The 17324-nt window shown below is 45.5% G+C and overlaps 2 protein-coding genes across 4 annotated transcripts in view; both read left to right on the plus strand.

The window, feature by feature from the left end:
- Positions 1-2482, plus strand: part of LOC135981658 (uncharacterized) — a 70483-nt gene extending 68001 nt beyond the window's left edge. The window contains exon 4 of the mRNA XM_065585109.1: positions 664-2482. Coding sequence (XP_065441181.1) covers positions 903-2357 — 1455 coding nt within the window. The 5' untranslated portion in view covers positions 664-902 and the 3' untranslated portion in view covers positions 2358-2482. The remainder of the gene's footprint in view (positions 1-663) is intronic.
- Positions 2483-16227: 13745 nt separating this feature from the next.
- SLC66A2 (solute carrier family 66 member 2) overlaps positions 16228-17324 on the plus strand; it is a 102401-nt gene continuing 101304 nt past the window's right edge. The window contains exon 1 of one of the 3 annotated variants that reach the window (XM_005281439.5): positions 16228-16470. The gene's annotated coding sequence lies outside the window, so the exon portion shown is untranslated. Of the gene's footprint in view, positions 16471-16559; positions 16799-17324 lie in introns of those variants that run through there. The other 2 variants (XM_005281440.5, XM_042860461.2) reach the window with 2 other exon arrangements.

A 17324-nucleotide genomic window follows, 5' to 3' on the forward strand; every position in this document is an offset into this window, starting at 1 on the left:
CACTCCTCCCATTTATCATTTGAAACCTCTGGCTCATCAGGTTTTGCAGCCTTCAGAGATTCTGTCAGGTAAATACTTTGCGGTGCCCCCTGTGACGTGGGGCCCGAGCAACTGCCCTGCTTCCTATCCCTTAACGTGTCCCTGACTTTTATATGAAGAAAAACAGTTGTTGTGACACAGGTAGGCCATAGAGTTTTTATTGCATGTTGGAGAGGGCTCAGAAAGAAAAAGGTTGAGAACGTCTGCAGTAATCCACACTGAGGCTAAAACATTCAGCAGAGTAATAACCAAATAATGAAGTAGGGGCTTGATTTTCTGAGGTCCTGAGTAACTACAATTCCAAATGAAATCAATGACTATGTCTACATGATGTGCTGGGGCAATAAAATGAAATGCCTTACATTGCCTTCCCTGTCAGTATGCTGCACAGTATAAACCAGCCATGCCAGATTGTCCTGAGTCACCCAAGTATTCCAAACTCTGTCAGGCAGAAGGGTGTTTGTATAGTCCATGCGTTCAGTCCAACTGTCCCAAGCGGGTAATGTGTAGTACCTGTATGTACCTGTAATATGTAGTACCTGTGCCCGGGGGCACAACTTATCTCCTTTTATAGGAGATAGAATGTGTTATCTGGTTGCAGCGCGTTTTGACCACAAGTCTTAGGGTATGTCTACACTACGGGATTAATCCGAATTTAGATAATTCGGATTTGAGAAACAGGTTGTATAAAGTCGAAATGAGTGCGGCCACACTAGCACATTAATTCGGTGGTGTGCGTCCAAGTACCGGGGCTAGCGTCGATTTCTGCACCGTTGCACTGTGGGTAGCAATTCCATAGCTATCCCATAGTTCCCGCAGTCTCCCGCGCCCATTGGGATTGTGGGTTAAGATCCCAGTGCCTGATGGGACAAAAAACATCGTCGCAGGTGGTTCTGGGTACAGCCTCACTTCCTCCCTCCCTCCCTCCCTGCATGAAAGCAACGGACGGCAGACAACCATTTTCGCGCCTTTTTTCCTGGGTGGGTGAACACTGCAGACTCCATACCACGGCAAGCATGGAGCCCGCTGAGGTCAAGACAGCACTCATGAATATTGTAAACACCTCGCGCGTTCTCGTGGAGTTTATGCTCAGCCAGGACCAGAAAAACGAGGAGAGGAGGCAGCGGCGGCGGCAGCGCAGCGACAAGCATGATGAGGACATGGACACGGACACGGACACAGAATTCTGTGAAACCACGGGCCCCGGTGCTTTGGAGATCATATTGTTAATGGGGCAGATTCTATCCATGGAACGCCGATTCTGGGCAAGGGAAACAAGCACAGACTGGTGGGACCGCATAGTGTTGCAGGTCTGGGACGATTCCCAGTGGCTGCGGAACTTTCGCATGCGTAAGGGCACTTTCATGGAACTTTGTGACTTGCTGTCCCCTGCCCTGAAACGCCAGAATACCAAGATGAGAGCAGCCCTCACAGTTGAGAAGCGCGTGGCGATAGCCCTGTGGAAGCTTGCAACACCAGACAGCTACCGGTCAGTCGGGAATCAATTTGGAGTGGGCAAATCTACTGTGGGGGCTGCTGTGATGCAAGTAGCCAAAGCAATCACTCAGGTGCTGCTACGAAAGTTTGTGACTCTGGGAAATGTGCAGGCTATAGTGGATGGTTTTGCTGCAATGGGATTCCCTAACTGTGGTGGGGCAATAGACGGAACCCATATCCCTATCTTGGCACCGGAGCACCAAGCCACCGAGTACATAAACCGCAAGGGGTACTTTTCCATGGTGCTGCAAGCACTTGTGGATCACAAGGGACGTTTCACCAACATCAACGCGGGCTGGGCGGGAAGGGTTCATGACGCTCGCGTCTTCAGGAACATTACTCTGTTTAAAGGGCTGCAGCAAGGGACTTACTTTCCGGACCAGAAAATAACCGTTGGGGATGTTGAAATGCCCATAGTTATTCTTGGGGACCCAGCCTACCCCTTAATGCCATGGCTCATGAAGCCATACACAGGCAGCCTGGACAGGAGTCAGGAGCTGTTTAACTACAGGCTAAGCAAGTGCAGAATGGTGGTAGAATGTGCATTTGGCCGTTTAAAAGGCCGCTGGAGATCATTATTGACTCGCTCTGACCTCAGCCAAAGAAATCTCCCCATTGTTATTTCTGCTTGCTGTGTGCTCCACAATCTCTGTGAAAGTAAGGGGGAGACCTTTATGGCGGGGTGGGAGGCTGAGGCAAATCGCCTGGCTGCTGATTACGCGCAGCCAGACACCAGGGCGATTAGAAGATCACACCAGGAAGCGGTGTGCATCAGAGAAGCTTTAAAAACCAGTTTCATGACTGGCCAGGCTACAGTGTGAAATATCTGTTTGTTTCTCCTTCATGAAAACCCGCCCCCTTTATTGACTGATTTTCTGTAAGGAACCCACCCTGCCCCTTCCCCCAGCTTTCTTTCAAACCAAATAAAGTCACTATCATTTAAAAATCCTTTATTCTTTATTAATAGATTAGAAAAAGAGGGAGGGAACCCGGGTGGTATTTGGGAGGAGGATTGCTGGGAAGGAAAAAGCCACAAAGAAAAGGTTAAAAAAATGACAGCCTTTTGCTTGGGCTGTCTACTGGGGTGGAATGGGAAGGTGTACGGAGCCTCCCCCCCCGCGTTATTACACGTCTGGGTGAGGAGGATACGGAACATGGGGAGGGGGGAGGGTGGAACAGGGGCTGAAGCAGCAGTCTGTTTTCCAGCAGCCGTTCCTGAACCTCCACCAGACACCGGAGCAGCCCCAGCGTTGCATCCTTCATCCTCTGGTCTTCCTGTCGCCATCTCTCATCTCGATCGTCTCTCCTCTCCTCACGTTGGTCCCTCCTGTCCTCACGTTCACTGACTTCTTTCCTATACTTTGAAACTGTTTCCTTCCACTCATTCAGATGAGCTCTGTCACTCCTGCTGGATTGCATAATTTCAGAAAACATCTCGTCTCGCGTCTTCTTCTTACGACGCCTTATCTGTGATAACCTTCGGGATGGAGGAGGGAGGCTTGAGGAATTTGCAGCTGCTGTAGGGAGGGGAAAAAAGAGAGAATTGTTTTAAAAGCTACATTTTGCAGAACAATGCTTATACTCTTTCACGGTGACCAACACTGTTCACATTACATAGCACATGTGATTTCTGTGCAAGGTCGCATTTTGCCTCTTAATGCTGAGTGCCTGTGGCTTTGCTGCTAGAGATCACAGGTCTGGGCAACAGAATTCGGCTTGCATGCGGCCATGGTAAGCTTCTGCGCCGTGCTTTCCCACATACCAAGCATAGCTTGTAGAGTGCTGCAGAAGCCTGGCCAATCTCAGCCAGTTGGGGGGGGGGGCAGTGTGGTGGGGCTTGTCTGGGCCCCTTCAGGCAAGTAGAGTGCTGCGGTTTTTCTGTTAACATTCAGCAGCACCAGAAAACAAACTAACCCCCCCCCTCGCCATGAATTCTCTGGGATGATCACGGTACCCCTCCCCCCACCGCGTGGCTGGTATCAGGGAAGATCCCTGCAGGCACCAAACTACCCCCCCCCCCGCCGCCGCCCCCCCCCTCGCCATGAATTCTCTGGGATGATCACAGTACCCTCCCCCCACCGCGTGGCTGGTATCAGGGAAGATCCCTGCAGGCACCAAACTACCCCCCCCCCGCCGCCGCCCCCCCCCCCCTCGCCATGAATTCTCTGGGATGATCACGGTACCCTCCCCCCACCGCGTGGCTGGTAACAGGGAAGATCCCTGCTAGCCAAACGCGAAAAACTCAGGGCCAATTTCCCATCTGCGCTTGGCTAACTGCAGGGAAGGATTTATTTTCCGCCACAGGCAAACAGCCCAGTAGGAACGGCCACCTCTGTCCCCTTAATTAAGTTCCCGTATTTCAACCAGGTTACCAGGAGTGATATCACTCTCCTGAGGATTACACAACAAGATAAAGAACGGATGTTGCTTGAATGCCAGCAAACACCGGGACCATACGCTGCCAGGCTTTGTCAGGCAATGATACCAGATTACTTGCTGCAAGCATGGCGTGGTCAAGTGTCCTACCATGGAGGAGGGAATAAAGATGCACTGCCCAGAAACCTTCTGGCAAGGCTTTTGGAGTACCTCCAGGAGAGCTTCATTGAGATGTCCCTGGAGGATTTCCGCTCCATCCCCAGACACGTTAACAGACTTTTCCAGTAGCTACAGACTTTTCCAGTAGCTGAACTGACCGCGAATGCAAAGTCAGGCAAAGTAATCATTAAAAACCGTTTGCTTTTAAAACAAGTTTTATATTTTAAAAGGTAAACTCACCTGAGGTCCCTTCCATGGGGTCAGAGTCTTGGGTACTGGCTTGGGAGGGTACTTCAGTCGGGGTGATAAAAAGATCCTGGCTGTTGGGGAGAAGGGAGTGCTGTGTGCTCTCTGCAAGCTCATCCTCCTCCTCCTCCTCCTCCTCCTCTACCCCATCGGCAGAATCCTCAGGCGTCGAGACTATCCCCGACCCAGAATCCACGAACAAAGGTGGGGTAGTGGTGGCAGCCCCCCCTAGAATTGCATGCAGCTCGGCGTAGTAGCGGCATGTCCGCGGCTCTGACCCGGAGCGACCGTTTGCCTCCTTTGTTTTTTGATAGGCTTGTCTGAGCTCCTTGACCTTCACGCGGCACTGCTCAGAGTCCCTATTGTGGCCTCTCTCCATCATGCCCTTGGAAATTTTTTCAAAAGTTTTTGCATTTCATCTTTTAGAACGAAGTTCTGCAAGCACTGAATCCTCTCCCCATACAGCGATCAGATCCAGTACCTCCCTCACGGTCCATGCTGGTGCTCTTTTTCGATTATCAGCCTGCATGGTTACCTGTGCTGATGAGGTATCTGTGGTCACCTGTGCTCTCCACGCTGGGCAAACAGGAAATGAAGTTCAAATGTTCGCGGGGCTTTTCCTGTCTACCTGGCCAGTGCATCCGAGTTCAGATTGCTGTCCAGAGCGGTCACAATGATGCACTGTGGGATAGCTCCCGGAGGCCAATACCATCGAATTGCGGCCACACTAACCCTAATTCGAATTGCTAAAATCGATTTTGGCGCTACTCCGCTCGTTGGGGTGGAGTACAGAAATCGATTTAAAGGGCCCTTTACATCGAATTAAATAGCGTCGTTGTGTGGACGGTTACAGGGTTAATTCGAATTAAAGCTGATAAATCCGAATTAAAGTCGTAGTGTAGACCAGGCCTTAGCTTCCTTCTGCAAAGCGTGCCCTTTTTACCTTTGCAAAGCGGAAGTTTGAGGCCTAACACTGACAATACCTTTGTTAATTTTAAGCTTGGCAATACTTTTGCTCAGAGATTAATCACAGTTGATTTTCCCATGGATTTTAAGCCACTCCTGGCTGATTTGTCTCACATAGTATGAACTTCAGGTGGCTGTTGAGATTTTGGTGCAGAGCATATTTATTAGGTCTGCCTCTGTAGCTCACGAGCCCCTCCATTTGGAGATGTGCTGGTCAATCCCAAACATCTAAAAAGGTCTTTTAAGAGACAAGATGGGTGAGGTAAAATCTTTTATTGTACCAGCTTCAACAGAAGCTAAGATAATTCCTCATCCACCTTGTCTTTTTAATATCCTGGGACTACAACACCACTGCATATAAAAGGTCTTTCGCATAGGCGGATGGCTTGCTTCCAATGACTTGGAACAGAAATTCATGCTACCAGTAAGGAATCTCCAGAACTATAATGTTCTCTTGCCTGAAAGATAGTAAAACCATCGGTAGTGAAACATAGTGAGTGGGGAAAATAGTGAGAATTTATAAATAATTTAAAGGGAATTTGTAAAGTGCATTTTACCATGATGTTTGAAGTCCTGCTGAGTAGAGCTCACAGGACTCTGAGCCAAGAAATGTTGTGTGTGAAAAAACATAAAACCCAGTGATAAAAAGTAGCATCTTTTGACCTTGAGTTGGTCACTCACTGTGTAGCAGTTGCAATGTAATTTTTTTCTCATGCTCAAACAATAGCTTGTTCTTTCATTTGCCTTACCAGGCCCTTCCACTTCTACAGCGCACACAGAGACAAACAGGAGCCTTAGGGTGTGAACTGTGATGCAGTGGGTAAGGAGGAAACGGATCTGAGATGAAGAAATGGGTGAGATTCAACAGAAGGCAAACCAGCAGCTGGAATACCAGCAAGAAAAAGATGCAGGACAGGTGGAAAGAGAGAGGCTGGACAGTGTGAAGAGAGATTGGCAGAAGCGCTTTTGGAGCAGGAACACAAGTTGAGGGAGGATGATAGAGTACATCAAAAAGAACTGTATGAGAGGATAATGGTGCTCATGATAACAAGACTGCAGGCTCCAGGTCCTGCTGCTCCAGCTGCAACACCTCCTCCAGCCCCACGCCCTGAGTCACCTCAATGCTATCATGTCCTGCAGACCATGCTCTCTTTAGACAATACTGGGGTTGGGAACTGTATAGTTGGAATCTCCAGATGTATCCCCTGCAGTTCTCCATTCTAGTCTAGCAGCGGCCTAGAAGGGGCAAGGAGAAGAGACAGTGGACATAAAGAAATAGTTACAGTTATTGGGTGGCACTGAACAGAACTTGAGTGTTTTGCACTGGTGTGCATTGCGTTTCCTCACATCCACTATTCCCTGGATTTTGCACTATTTTTGTTTGTTGTGTTGTAAGTTTTGCTGGCAGCTGGTCTGCCTATCAGGTTTTTAACATTGAGAGTTTCTGTTACATGATTGTTTACAAATAAAGCATTCCATGTGCACACAAAGTATAATTGCAGTTTATTACATTTATTTCAGAGGAACTTCATCACAGTAATTCATAAGCTGTGCTTTGAAGTACATGACAAGTTTAAATAACATGCATAACCTCCACCACATTAATTTCAAAACATGTCACACAATTAAGTTGTGTGTTTGTGTATGGCCAGTTTTTATAAACTGCATAAAATTTTTCATACATATCACAGTACAGCATAAACTGCATGATGAGGTACATGGCCTGAATATACAAAATGCATAATATAAAATCATAAAAGCCGCCTTCCGGATTTGGCCTATATCCACAGGATAACTATGGCATAATTACAAATACTGCTATTCATTCATATTTCTGTACATATACGCACATATATTATTTAATTCCCCCACACCCATTGCAGCATGCAAACCCATGATGGGGGCGCACAAAGCATCCCTGATTTTGGTTGTGTGTATGGATTGTGCAACAGTAATGACAAGGGCACTTTCTGACTGTGTGTACTGGTCTAGAAGTTCAGCAGTGTCTTGAATCCAGTCTAGGCAAAATGACTCACCTTTGTCCTCGTGGACACTATGCAGACTACAGCATGCAATAATAATGTGGTCAACACTGATGACACTGATGATACAAAAACCTGTAGGAGAACACTTCAACCTCCCTGGCCACACAATAGCAGATGTAAAGGTAGCCATCTTACAGCTAAAAAACTTCAGGACCAGACTCCAAAGAGAAACTGCTGAGCTCCAGTTCATTTGCAAATTTGACACCATCAGATCAGGATTAAACAAAGACTGTGAATGGCTATCCAACTACAGAAGCAGTTTCTCCTCCCTTGGTGTTCACACCTCAACTGCTAGCAGAGCACCTCACCCTCCCTGATTGAACTAACCTCGTTATCTCCACACTGATTTATACCTGCCTCTGGAGATTTCCATTACTTGCATCTGAAGAAGTGAGGTTCTTACCCACGAAAGCTTATGCTCCCAATACTTCTGTTAGTCTCAAAGGTGCCACAGGACCCTCTGTTGCTTTTTACAGATTCAGACTAACACGGCTACCCCTCTGATACTTGACTGATGACACTGGCATCCAAATGGTTCTGTAAGCATCTCCACCGGGATTTCAATCTGCTACACACACATTCCATCCCCATCCTACAACTACTGAGTGTGGAGCTGAACCTTCTTTTGCCAGGTCCTCTGAAATCAAGGTTAAGTTTCATAAGCCATGGCAAAAAGCGTAAGCGGGGTCCCCTAGAATAACAGTGGGGACAATGACTCCATTTATAACAATAGCCTTCAGTGGAAATAATGTCCCAGCTTGTCTATGAAGGTGAAGTCCGGAACTTTGGAAAACCCTGGCATCACGCACCTTGCTAGTACATCCCACATTAGTGTCCATGAACCTGCCACTCTGGTTGATCAGGGCTTGCATAATGATGGAGTACGTAGCTTTTTTGTTTTTTGTACTCAAGTTTCTTGCAGAAGGCCAACCATGGACACATGAGTCCCATCAATGGCCCTGATGCAGTTTGGAAAGCCCATTCTCTCAAAAAACAGCAGTTATTTGATGGACATTGTTTATTCCCACCACCTTTAAGTAAATCACAATCCTGACACTTCACAAGCGTCCATCACCATAATCCCAACAGTGAACTTGCCAAAACCAAGTTAGCCATGGACCTGTAACAGTGGGGGATAGCTGGCTTCCAGATGGCTACAGCAATCTGCTTCTGAACTAGCATGACCACCCTCATGCGTGTATCCTGATGCTACAGGGTTGAGGCAAGCTGCTCACAAAGCTCCAAGAAAGTTTGCTTCTTCATGTTGTCAAAGTTAGACTCAGGACTCATAGTTTGTCAGACCACTCTGTTTTATTAGCACAGCACTCTGCTAATACATTCAGATAATGTGAGCCCCCATGCAAGATTCAAACAGTCTTATTTATACAGATAAAAGGGTGCGAACTAAACAAAGGGACAGAGAGAGCAAAATTGTAAAATTTGCATAGGGCACAATATGCATATCCTGCTTCCTTATTAACTCTTATCGATCTAAGGCTAATGCTTCACCAATTGCCCTTAAGTGGGGCAATTCATTAAGCAGTTAATGTCTGCTTTCCTGCCCCCTGGCTTGCAGCATTTCTACTTAAAGATACATACAGCATTCTTTAATTCATTCTATTTCTTTAATATAATTCATTTCACTTTCACAATGTGAAAGTCTGGAACCACTGCTGCTCAACCCAGGTCTACATGACAATGCAATCCCACCAGGATGAGCTCGTGACCGTGCTCCAAAAGTGCCAGTCTACATAATATGTGGTTATGGAAACAGGCTTAAGCAGCATCAACCAGCTGGCATTTGACAAGTCTGTATCACCCTCCAAGAGTTGCCTTTGATAAGCCAAAAACTGCTGCCTACACGTCCACAAGCATCTCAGGTATGCTCTGCTTGACTCCTGAAATAGGATTCAAGGGACGAACTGCACAAGTTCTTCCAGGGGTGCTGGATCCATGTTGGTGGCTCCCGTTGCTGGAAGTATGCAGACCCAGAAATGGCTGGCTGGATGTCTTTGTGGGCTAAGACAACTTCCATTCAAGTGCTGCGGGATGGACAGACAAGTTTTCCCACAACACACCCTGAACTAAGGCATTGGGGAGGTTACAGCTGGTGAAGGTGCTAGCAAGCCTGGGATATGCTTCCAGAGGCAGAAGGTCTGACTTGGGTCTGCATAGTGCAGTATGGACATGTTGGCATAGTTGTGAGACTTAGCTTTAGCACCTGTAAACCCAGGTTTGCAATGCACTGTGGACACTGAAGTGCAGGCTTGGAAATACTGAGTCCATAGGTGTGGATCCTACAAACCTGGATTTACAATACAATGAAGACATACCCTCAGTGTCCTGCAGCAGCCTACCATCCATGCTATTATAAAGAATCCATCTGAAGCATAGTCCCATAAGAAGTATATAAAAATTCAGAGTAATGAGTTAACTAAGGTCCTGATCTTGCCTTTTGGATTCATGTGGGCTGACTCTTGTACCCACTGGCTTTAATGGGCTTCTGTCAGGAGTATGTTTAGATCCCATTGCAGGACTGGGGCCTAATTTATGTCTTTTAACAGCTATTTATAGAACAAAGGTCTATGCAAAGCAGTGGTGGGCAACCTATGCCCCGCGGGCTTCTTGCGACCCGTCAGGGTAATCTGCTGGCGGGCCGCCAGACATTTTGTTTACATTTGCATGGCCGCCCACAGCTCCCAGTGGCCACGGTTCACTGTTCCTGGCCAGTGGGAGCTGAGGGAAACAGCGGCCAGCATGTCCCTGCGGTCCCAAAGCTGCAGACTTAAGCAACTTACAGAAGTGTTCCTGTCTTTAACACACAGATGCCCAACTCCCAATGGGGTCTAAACCCCAAATAAATCCGTTTTACCCTGTATATAGCATATACAGAGTAAACTCATAAATTGTTCGCCCTCTATAATACTGATAGAGAGATATGCACAGCTGTTTGCCCCCCCCCAGGTATTAATACATACTCTGGGTTAATTAATAAGTAAAAAGTGATTTTATTAAATACAGAAAGTAGGATTTAAGTGGTTCCAAGTAGTAACAGACAGAACAAAGTGAATTACCAAGTAAAATAAAATAAAACACACAAATCTAAGTATAATACAGTAATAAAACTGAATACAGATAAAATCTCACCCTCAGAGATGTTTCAATACGTTGCTTTCACAGAGTGGATGCCTTCCTAGTCTGGGCACAATTCTTTCCCCTGGTACAGCCCTTGTTCCAGCTCAGGTAGTAGCTAGGGGATTTCTAATGATGGCTCCCCCTTTCCTCTGTTCCACCCACTTATATATCTTTTGCATAAGGCGGGAATCCTTTGTCCCTCTGGGTTCCCCCCCCCCAATGGAAAAACACCAGGTGTAAAGATGGATTCCAGTTCAGGTGACATGATCACATGTCACTGTAAGACTTCATTACCCACTTGCCAGCACACACGTATACAGGAAGACTCACAAGTAAAACAGAGCCATCTACAGACAATTGTCCTGGTTGATGGGCGCCATCAAGATTCCAAATCACCATTAATGGTCCACACTTTGCATAATTACAGAGTTATATTTTATATTTCTAGTTTCAGATACAAGAGTGATACATTTATACAAATAGGATGACCACACTCAGTAGATTGTAAGCTTTGTAATGATAGCTTACAAGAGACCTTTTGCAGGAAACATATTCCAGTTACATTATATTCATACTCATCAGCATACTTTCATAAAATCATATAGAGTGCAATGTCACATCTGCCTCATGCCAAAGATCTCATCATGCAGTGAGGTTCCATCAACAGGTGGGATTTGTAATAAGGAATTCTGCCACTCCCTAGGATAAAAGCACTCCTCTTCCTTTTCCTCCAGTTCACCAATAAATGATGCAATCTCTGATGGGGGTGACCTGCGGTTGAATGGAATTCTTTCTGAGATTGGCTCTGCTTATTGAACAGTGTCTCTTTGACTAAGGAACAGATTCCTCATTCTCTTTCGCAGATATTAAAGTTCTGCTAGAAAATAAATCTGGTATAAGGTCTTACAGGGTCAACTACTTTCATCTGGCTGTGCTCAGACCTGCAGGTTGCTGAATTTTTCCTTGATGAGATAAGGATGAGCCTCCATCACTTAATAATTTTGTTTCCCAAGTATTAGATGAGCACTGTTTTTTCCAGGAGACAATTCTTCTGCTCTCACTGGAGTCGTATTGGGCCTGGGTAGGTTGGTCACTTCAGTATATTACATTGGAAGCTAGTCTTCTCACTTTCTCTATTTTTTTCAGCTGGCTAGAATACTTAAGATGAGCACTGTGATACCTATGAAGATGTTCTATTGTCTGATGCTCAGAAAACAAGATCTACAAGTAGTGTGGCTTCTTCAAACATCAGAAAACAATAAATACCTAGTGACATAGTTTGTAACTAATTTTTCCAGTTAGAAATCCAAGTTTGTGTAACTGAAATAAACCAGACCATCTTCTTATGATGGAGGTGGGCCCTAACACTCTGGCTGAAGCTGGACTTGCAGCAGGGGGTTTTGTATCCAAGCAAGGCTGTTAGCACATAGCTGTGCCATTAGAAAGTACTTCAAAACACATCTTTCTTCTTAATGTGTTGAAGATGGTGTCATACTCACAAGCCACTGGGGCCACTGATTGTCTGACAAGGATGCTGACAGAAAGGTAAACACATATAGATGTTAAGGCAGCTAATAATCGATGTCCAGTAGCATCCACTTAACAGTAGCTAATAGCTAGTTGTCTTTTATCCAGTCTGACCTGAAACTCTATTCCATAGAAATAGGCTTGTAGTTTGTGTGCTACTGCTGATTTTAATGCCAGAAAATCCACTTTGTGAGAATGTATGGAGTGGTAATATTCTGCAAAAACTAATAGTATGGACACAACTGTTACATTCTGCCCAGGGGTGTGCACAAGGGGGAGTAAGCAGAGGCACAGTCCCCCAAATAATTGGTAGGGACACAGAACTCCTCTGGCCCCAGGGGAAGGGCGAACTCCTTAAGCCCAAGGGGCGCGGCAGGGGCACAGAACGTGCCCCTCCAAAAGCCATCACATTTTTATTCCTGCGCGCGTCCCTGAGGCTAGGTCTACACTGGGGGAGGGGGCGGATCGATTTAAGATATGCAAAAATTCAGCTACGCGAATAGCGTAGCTGAATTCGACGTATCCGATCCGACTTACCCCGCTGTGAGGACAGCGGCAAATCGACCGCTGCGGCTCCCCCATCGATGGCTCTTACTCCTACCTGGGCTGGTGGAGTACGCGCGTCGATTCGGGGATCGATTGTTGCATCCCGACGAGACGCGATAATTCGGTCCCCGAGAGATCGATTTCTACCCGTCGATCCAGACGGGTAGTGAAGACAAGCCCTGAGTCTGCCACACTTTGAAAAACAAACAAACAAACCAAAAGTGGCACCATGATGTAATTATTCAAAGACATTGACTTGAGCCCTTCCAGGCATTTTGTGTATTTCAGTGTCCTAACTTCCAAAGTTCACCACAAACCTTTATGGTTGTTGATGCATAGACAATTGTACCTAAAACTCAGGTGTAGAAAACTCATATTTAATTTCTTATGATGATTTAATTTATGGTTACCTATGGCAAAAGCAGGAGTCAGTAAAAATGCAATATAACTGAGAACACAATAGGGAACTTAAGGCAGGAGTCTGGAAAAGAAAACCAAAAGAGTGGTGCAGTGACTTTTACATTTACTTGAATAAACATCCATCTTATTTAAATCAATCACAACCACCTCTTTAGAGGCTCAATTTAGCACCTAACTTCCACTCAGACCAAGCCCCTTTTAGTTCTGATTCAGTCACATTCTTCCACACCCTTGGGTCCTAGTTTCGATGAAACACTTATAAAAAATAAAGCTGATTGAATGTTTTTTGATTGGAAAAAAGTTACAAATTTTTCACAAAAAAATCCTTTCCCCCCCAGCTTTGGTTAAAAAGAAAAAATCTAATTATGTTGAAGGACATATCCTGGGGGCACTGTAGGCTATAGTTATTTACTTTTACACACACACACACTCTCTCCCTCCCCCCCCCCCCCCCCCCCGTTGGTTGAGGCAACACACAAAGGACAACAGTCTTTATATGAGCCGTAGTAAATGTTGGAAGCATGACTGTATTTCTCTCTACTCTCCAGAAAGGAAAATTAGAGGCATGGGACCCAAATCTGGGACAGTCTCTAAAAATAGTGAGAAAAGATGAAGGGAACTCTACCAGCATGAGTCTGATTTTTTTAGAGAGACTGCACAACCTCAGCTTTCTCTGCTTGAGTTTCCTCATATGTATAGTGGGGATGATAAAACTTAAGGTTCAATAATATTTGTACACAACGTCACTATATCTGATGCCCACAAAAAACGGAGTGAACAATAATAATTTAAAATAAAAGTCTGAGTCATTCTCTCCTCTGGGCTTGCTAATGCTTCTGTCTTGCTTAGATCCTAATCTTCCAAACACAAAGTATGGGCTTATTGAGTAGGCCCAATGACTTAAATCAAGCTCCATGTGGGTGAAGCATCTGCCTAGATTAGGACAGTCGATAAATCGCAGTTAACTCACGTGATTAACTCAATCATGATTAATCGCAGTTTTAATTGCACTGTAAAACAATAGAATACCAATTGAAATTTATTAAATATTTTGGATGTTTTTCTACATTTTCAAATATATTGATTTCAATCACAACACAGAATACAACATATACAGTTCTCACTTTATATTATTTTCTTTGATTACAAATATTTGCACTGTAAAAATGATAAAAGAAATAGTATTTTTCAATTCACCTCATTCAAGTACTGTAGTGCAATCTCTTTATCTTGAAAGTACTACTTACAAATATAGATTTTTTTGGTTACATAACTGCACTCAAAACAATGTAAAACTTTAAGCCTACAAGCAGGGCTTTGGAGCAGAGCACGGAGCTGGACCACGGAGCAGCTCCAGAGCAGTGGAGCTGCAGGTTTTTGCCTGGAGCTGGAGCAGAGCCAGAGCACAGCTCCAAAGCCCTGCCTACAAGTTCACTCAGTCCTACTTCTTATTTACAGTGTCACCTGAAAGTGAGAACAGGTGTTCACATGGCACTGTTGTAGCCGGTGTCGCAAGATATTTATGTGCCAGATAGGCTAAACATTCATATGCACCTTCATGCTTCAGCCACCATTCCAGAGGACATGCTTCCATGCTGATGACACTCATTAAAAAAATGTGTTAATTAAATTTGTGACTGAACTTCTTGGGAGAGAATTGTATTTCTCCTGCTCTGTTTTACCCACATTCTGCCATATATTTCATGTTATAGCAGTCTCGGATGATGACCCAGCAAGTTGTTCATTTTAAGAACACTTTCAATGCAAATTTGACAAAACACAAAGAAGGTATCAATGAGAGATTTCTAAAGGTAAAGAGGTAGCTACAGCACTTGACCCAAGATTTAAAAATCTGAAGTGCCTTCCAAAATCTGAGAGGGATCGAGGTGTGGAGCATGCTTTCAGAAGTCTTAGAAGAGCAACACTCTGATGTGGAAACTACAGAATCCGAACCACCACCACCACCAAAAAAAAGAAAAACGACTTTCTGTTGGTGGTATCTGATTCAGATGATGAAAATGAACATGCGTCAGTCCGCACTGCTTTGGATCGTTATCGAGCAGAACCCGTCATCAGCATGAATGCCTGTCCTCTGGAATGATGATTGAAGCATGAAGGGACATATGAATCTCTAGCGCATCTGGTACATAAATATCTTGCAACACTGGCTACAACAGTGCCATGAGAACACCTGTTCTCACTTTGGGTGACATTGTAAACAAGAAGCGGGCAGCATTATCTCTTGCAAATGTAAACAAGCTTATTTGTCCGAGCAATTGGCTGAACAAAAAGTAGGACTGAGTGGACTTGTAGGCTCTAAAGTTTTACATTGTTTTATTTTTGAGTGCAGTTATTTTTTGTACATAATTCTACATTTGTAAGTTCAACTTTCATGATAAAGACATTGCACTACAGTACTTGTATTAGGTTAATTGAAAAATACTATTTTGTTTTTACAGTGCAAATATTTGTAATTAAAATAAAGTGAGCACTGTACATTTTGTATTCTGTGTTGTAATTGAAATCAATATTTGAAAATGTAGAAAACATCCAGAGTATTTAAATAAATGGTATTCTATTATTAAGTGTGATTAATCATGCGATTACTCACAACTAATTTTTTTGATCGTGCGATTAATCATGATTTTTTTAATCGCTTGCCAGCCCTAGCCTAGATGGAATAAGTTGTCTTTTTGTTCTGTGTTTGTACAGTATCTACCACAGTGCGGTTCAGGTCTGTGACTAGGCACTACTGCAGTGCAGAAATAATGATAATTATTGGGGCCTTTGACTGTAAACTTTTGGGGGCAGGGACTGTCTGTATTTTGTGTCTTGAACAGACCAAGCACAATGCCAGTTTAAAGAATAATTTTGTTCTTCAAGGATAAAGCACTACCGCGAAAATAGCAAGTAATTATTTGTATTAATCTGGTTCCTTTAGATGCACTTTCTAAAGCGGCTCCTTGTTATGATGGCAGCAGATGCTGCTGGGTGTGTTACAAGGAGCCATTGCAAATCTCACTCAACAGTTTGTACTCTCCTACCCCATTCGTTCTGTATGGGCCCCGCACAGCCCTGTACATAAAGAGACTGGCACAGGCAGTGTGTGCGCCCTGTTCCCGCAGAGCTGCGCTAAGTCGGTTCCCCCCGGCACCCCACGCATCTCATGGTACACCACCTCGCTGTGGGACGGGATGCGGTGCCCTCTAGGACCCAGAGGAAACAGACGCTGAGTCAGAGGGTGGGCCTGTCCCTTCACTGACGGAGGCGCTGCTAGTCATTGTGACGTCACAGAAGCAGCCCTGAGGTCCTGCCCCTGCTGCTGGTTAGTGTCACCCCAGCCGCCCGGGAGGCAGGAGCTGCAGGTGCGGAGGGGGCAGGCTTGGCAGCAGTGGCAGGAGCTACGGGAGCAGCAGCACCCAGGGATGTGTGGCTCTGGAGGGACCACAGGGGCCCGGCTCTGGTGACCACCCCCAGACGCGTCACTAGTGCTCTAGAGGGGGACAGACCCAAGGTAAGACGGAACAGGGTGTGGGGACTCGCAGGGGGCCGGTTCCAAAAGACTCCAGTCCGGGACGGGGTTTAAAGGAGCAGCCCCTTAGCCATGCTGCCTGCCCTGCCCTTCTCTGGGGGTGGAGGAGCTCTCTGGAGTTAGGGCAGTCTTGCAGACCCAGCAGTCGCTGTCTCCAGAGCCGAAGTCTCTTCCCCGGGAAGGGAAGGGATCTGGGGGGAAGGAGGCGTTTGTAAATGCACCATAGATTGAGTGGCTGTTGTTGATTAAAAACAACAAGGAGTCTGGTGGCACCTTAAAGACTAACAGATATATTTGGGCATAAGCTTTCGTGAGTAAAAACCTCACTTCTTCGGATGCATATGTATGTTGTTGATATACATACAAGTGTTGCTGTGTCCTCTCTTGAACGGAGTGTATGTGTCTGGGGGGGAGGGGGAGCGTGGGGCTTTAGTTTCTGCTCTCAGCTAAACAAGGAAGGCTTAAAAATGTGAAGAGGGGGACCAGAGGAGAGGAGGACTGGTCTGAGGGGAGCAGAGTCTCAGCCATAGGTGTGTTAGGTTGAAAAGTACCTCCCACTATACAAAAGGAATTGGGGGTTTGTCGCTCCTGCTCCTAAGGAGAAGTCTCATCATAGCCTCTTGGCAATATTTGTCATTGTTTTGGTTCCTAAGAATGATTATTTTCCCTTGAAAAAAGCAACAGAGGGTCCTGTGGCACCTTTAAAACTAACAGAAGTAGTGGGAGCATAAGCTTTTGTGGGTAAGAACCTCACTTCTTCAGATGCAAGAGCTCTGAACTTGCATCTGAAGAAGTGAGGTTCTTACCCACAAAAGCTTATGCTCCCACTACTTCTG

This window comes from Chrysemys picta, chromosome 2, assembly GCF_011386835.1.
Source record: "Chrysemys picta bellii isolate R12L10 chromosome 2, ASM1138683v2, whole genome shotgun sequence".
NCBI classification, from domain to species: Eukaryota; Metazoa; Chordata; order Testudines; family Emydidae; genus Chrysemys; species Chrysemys picta.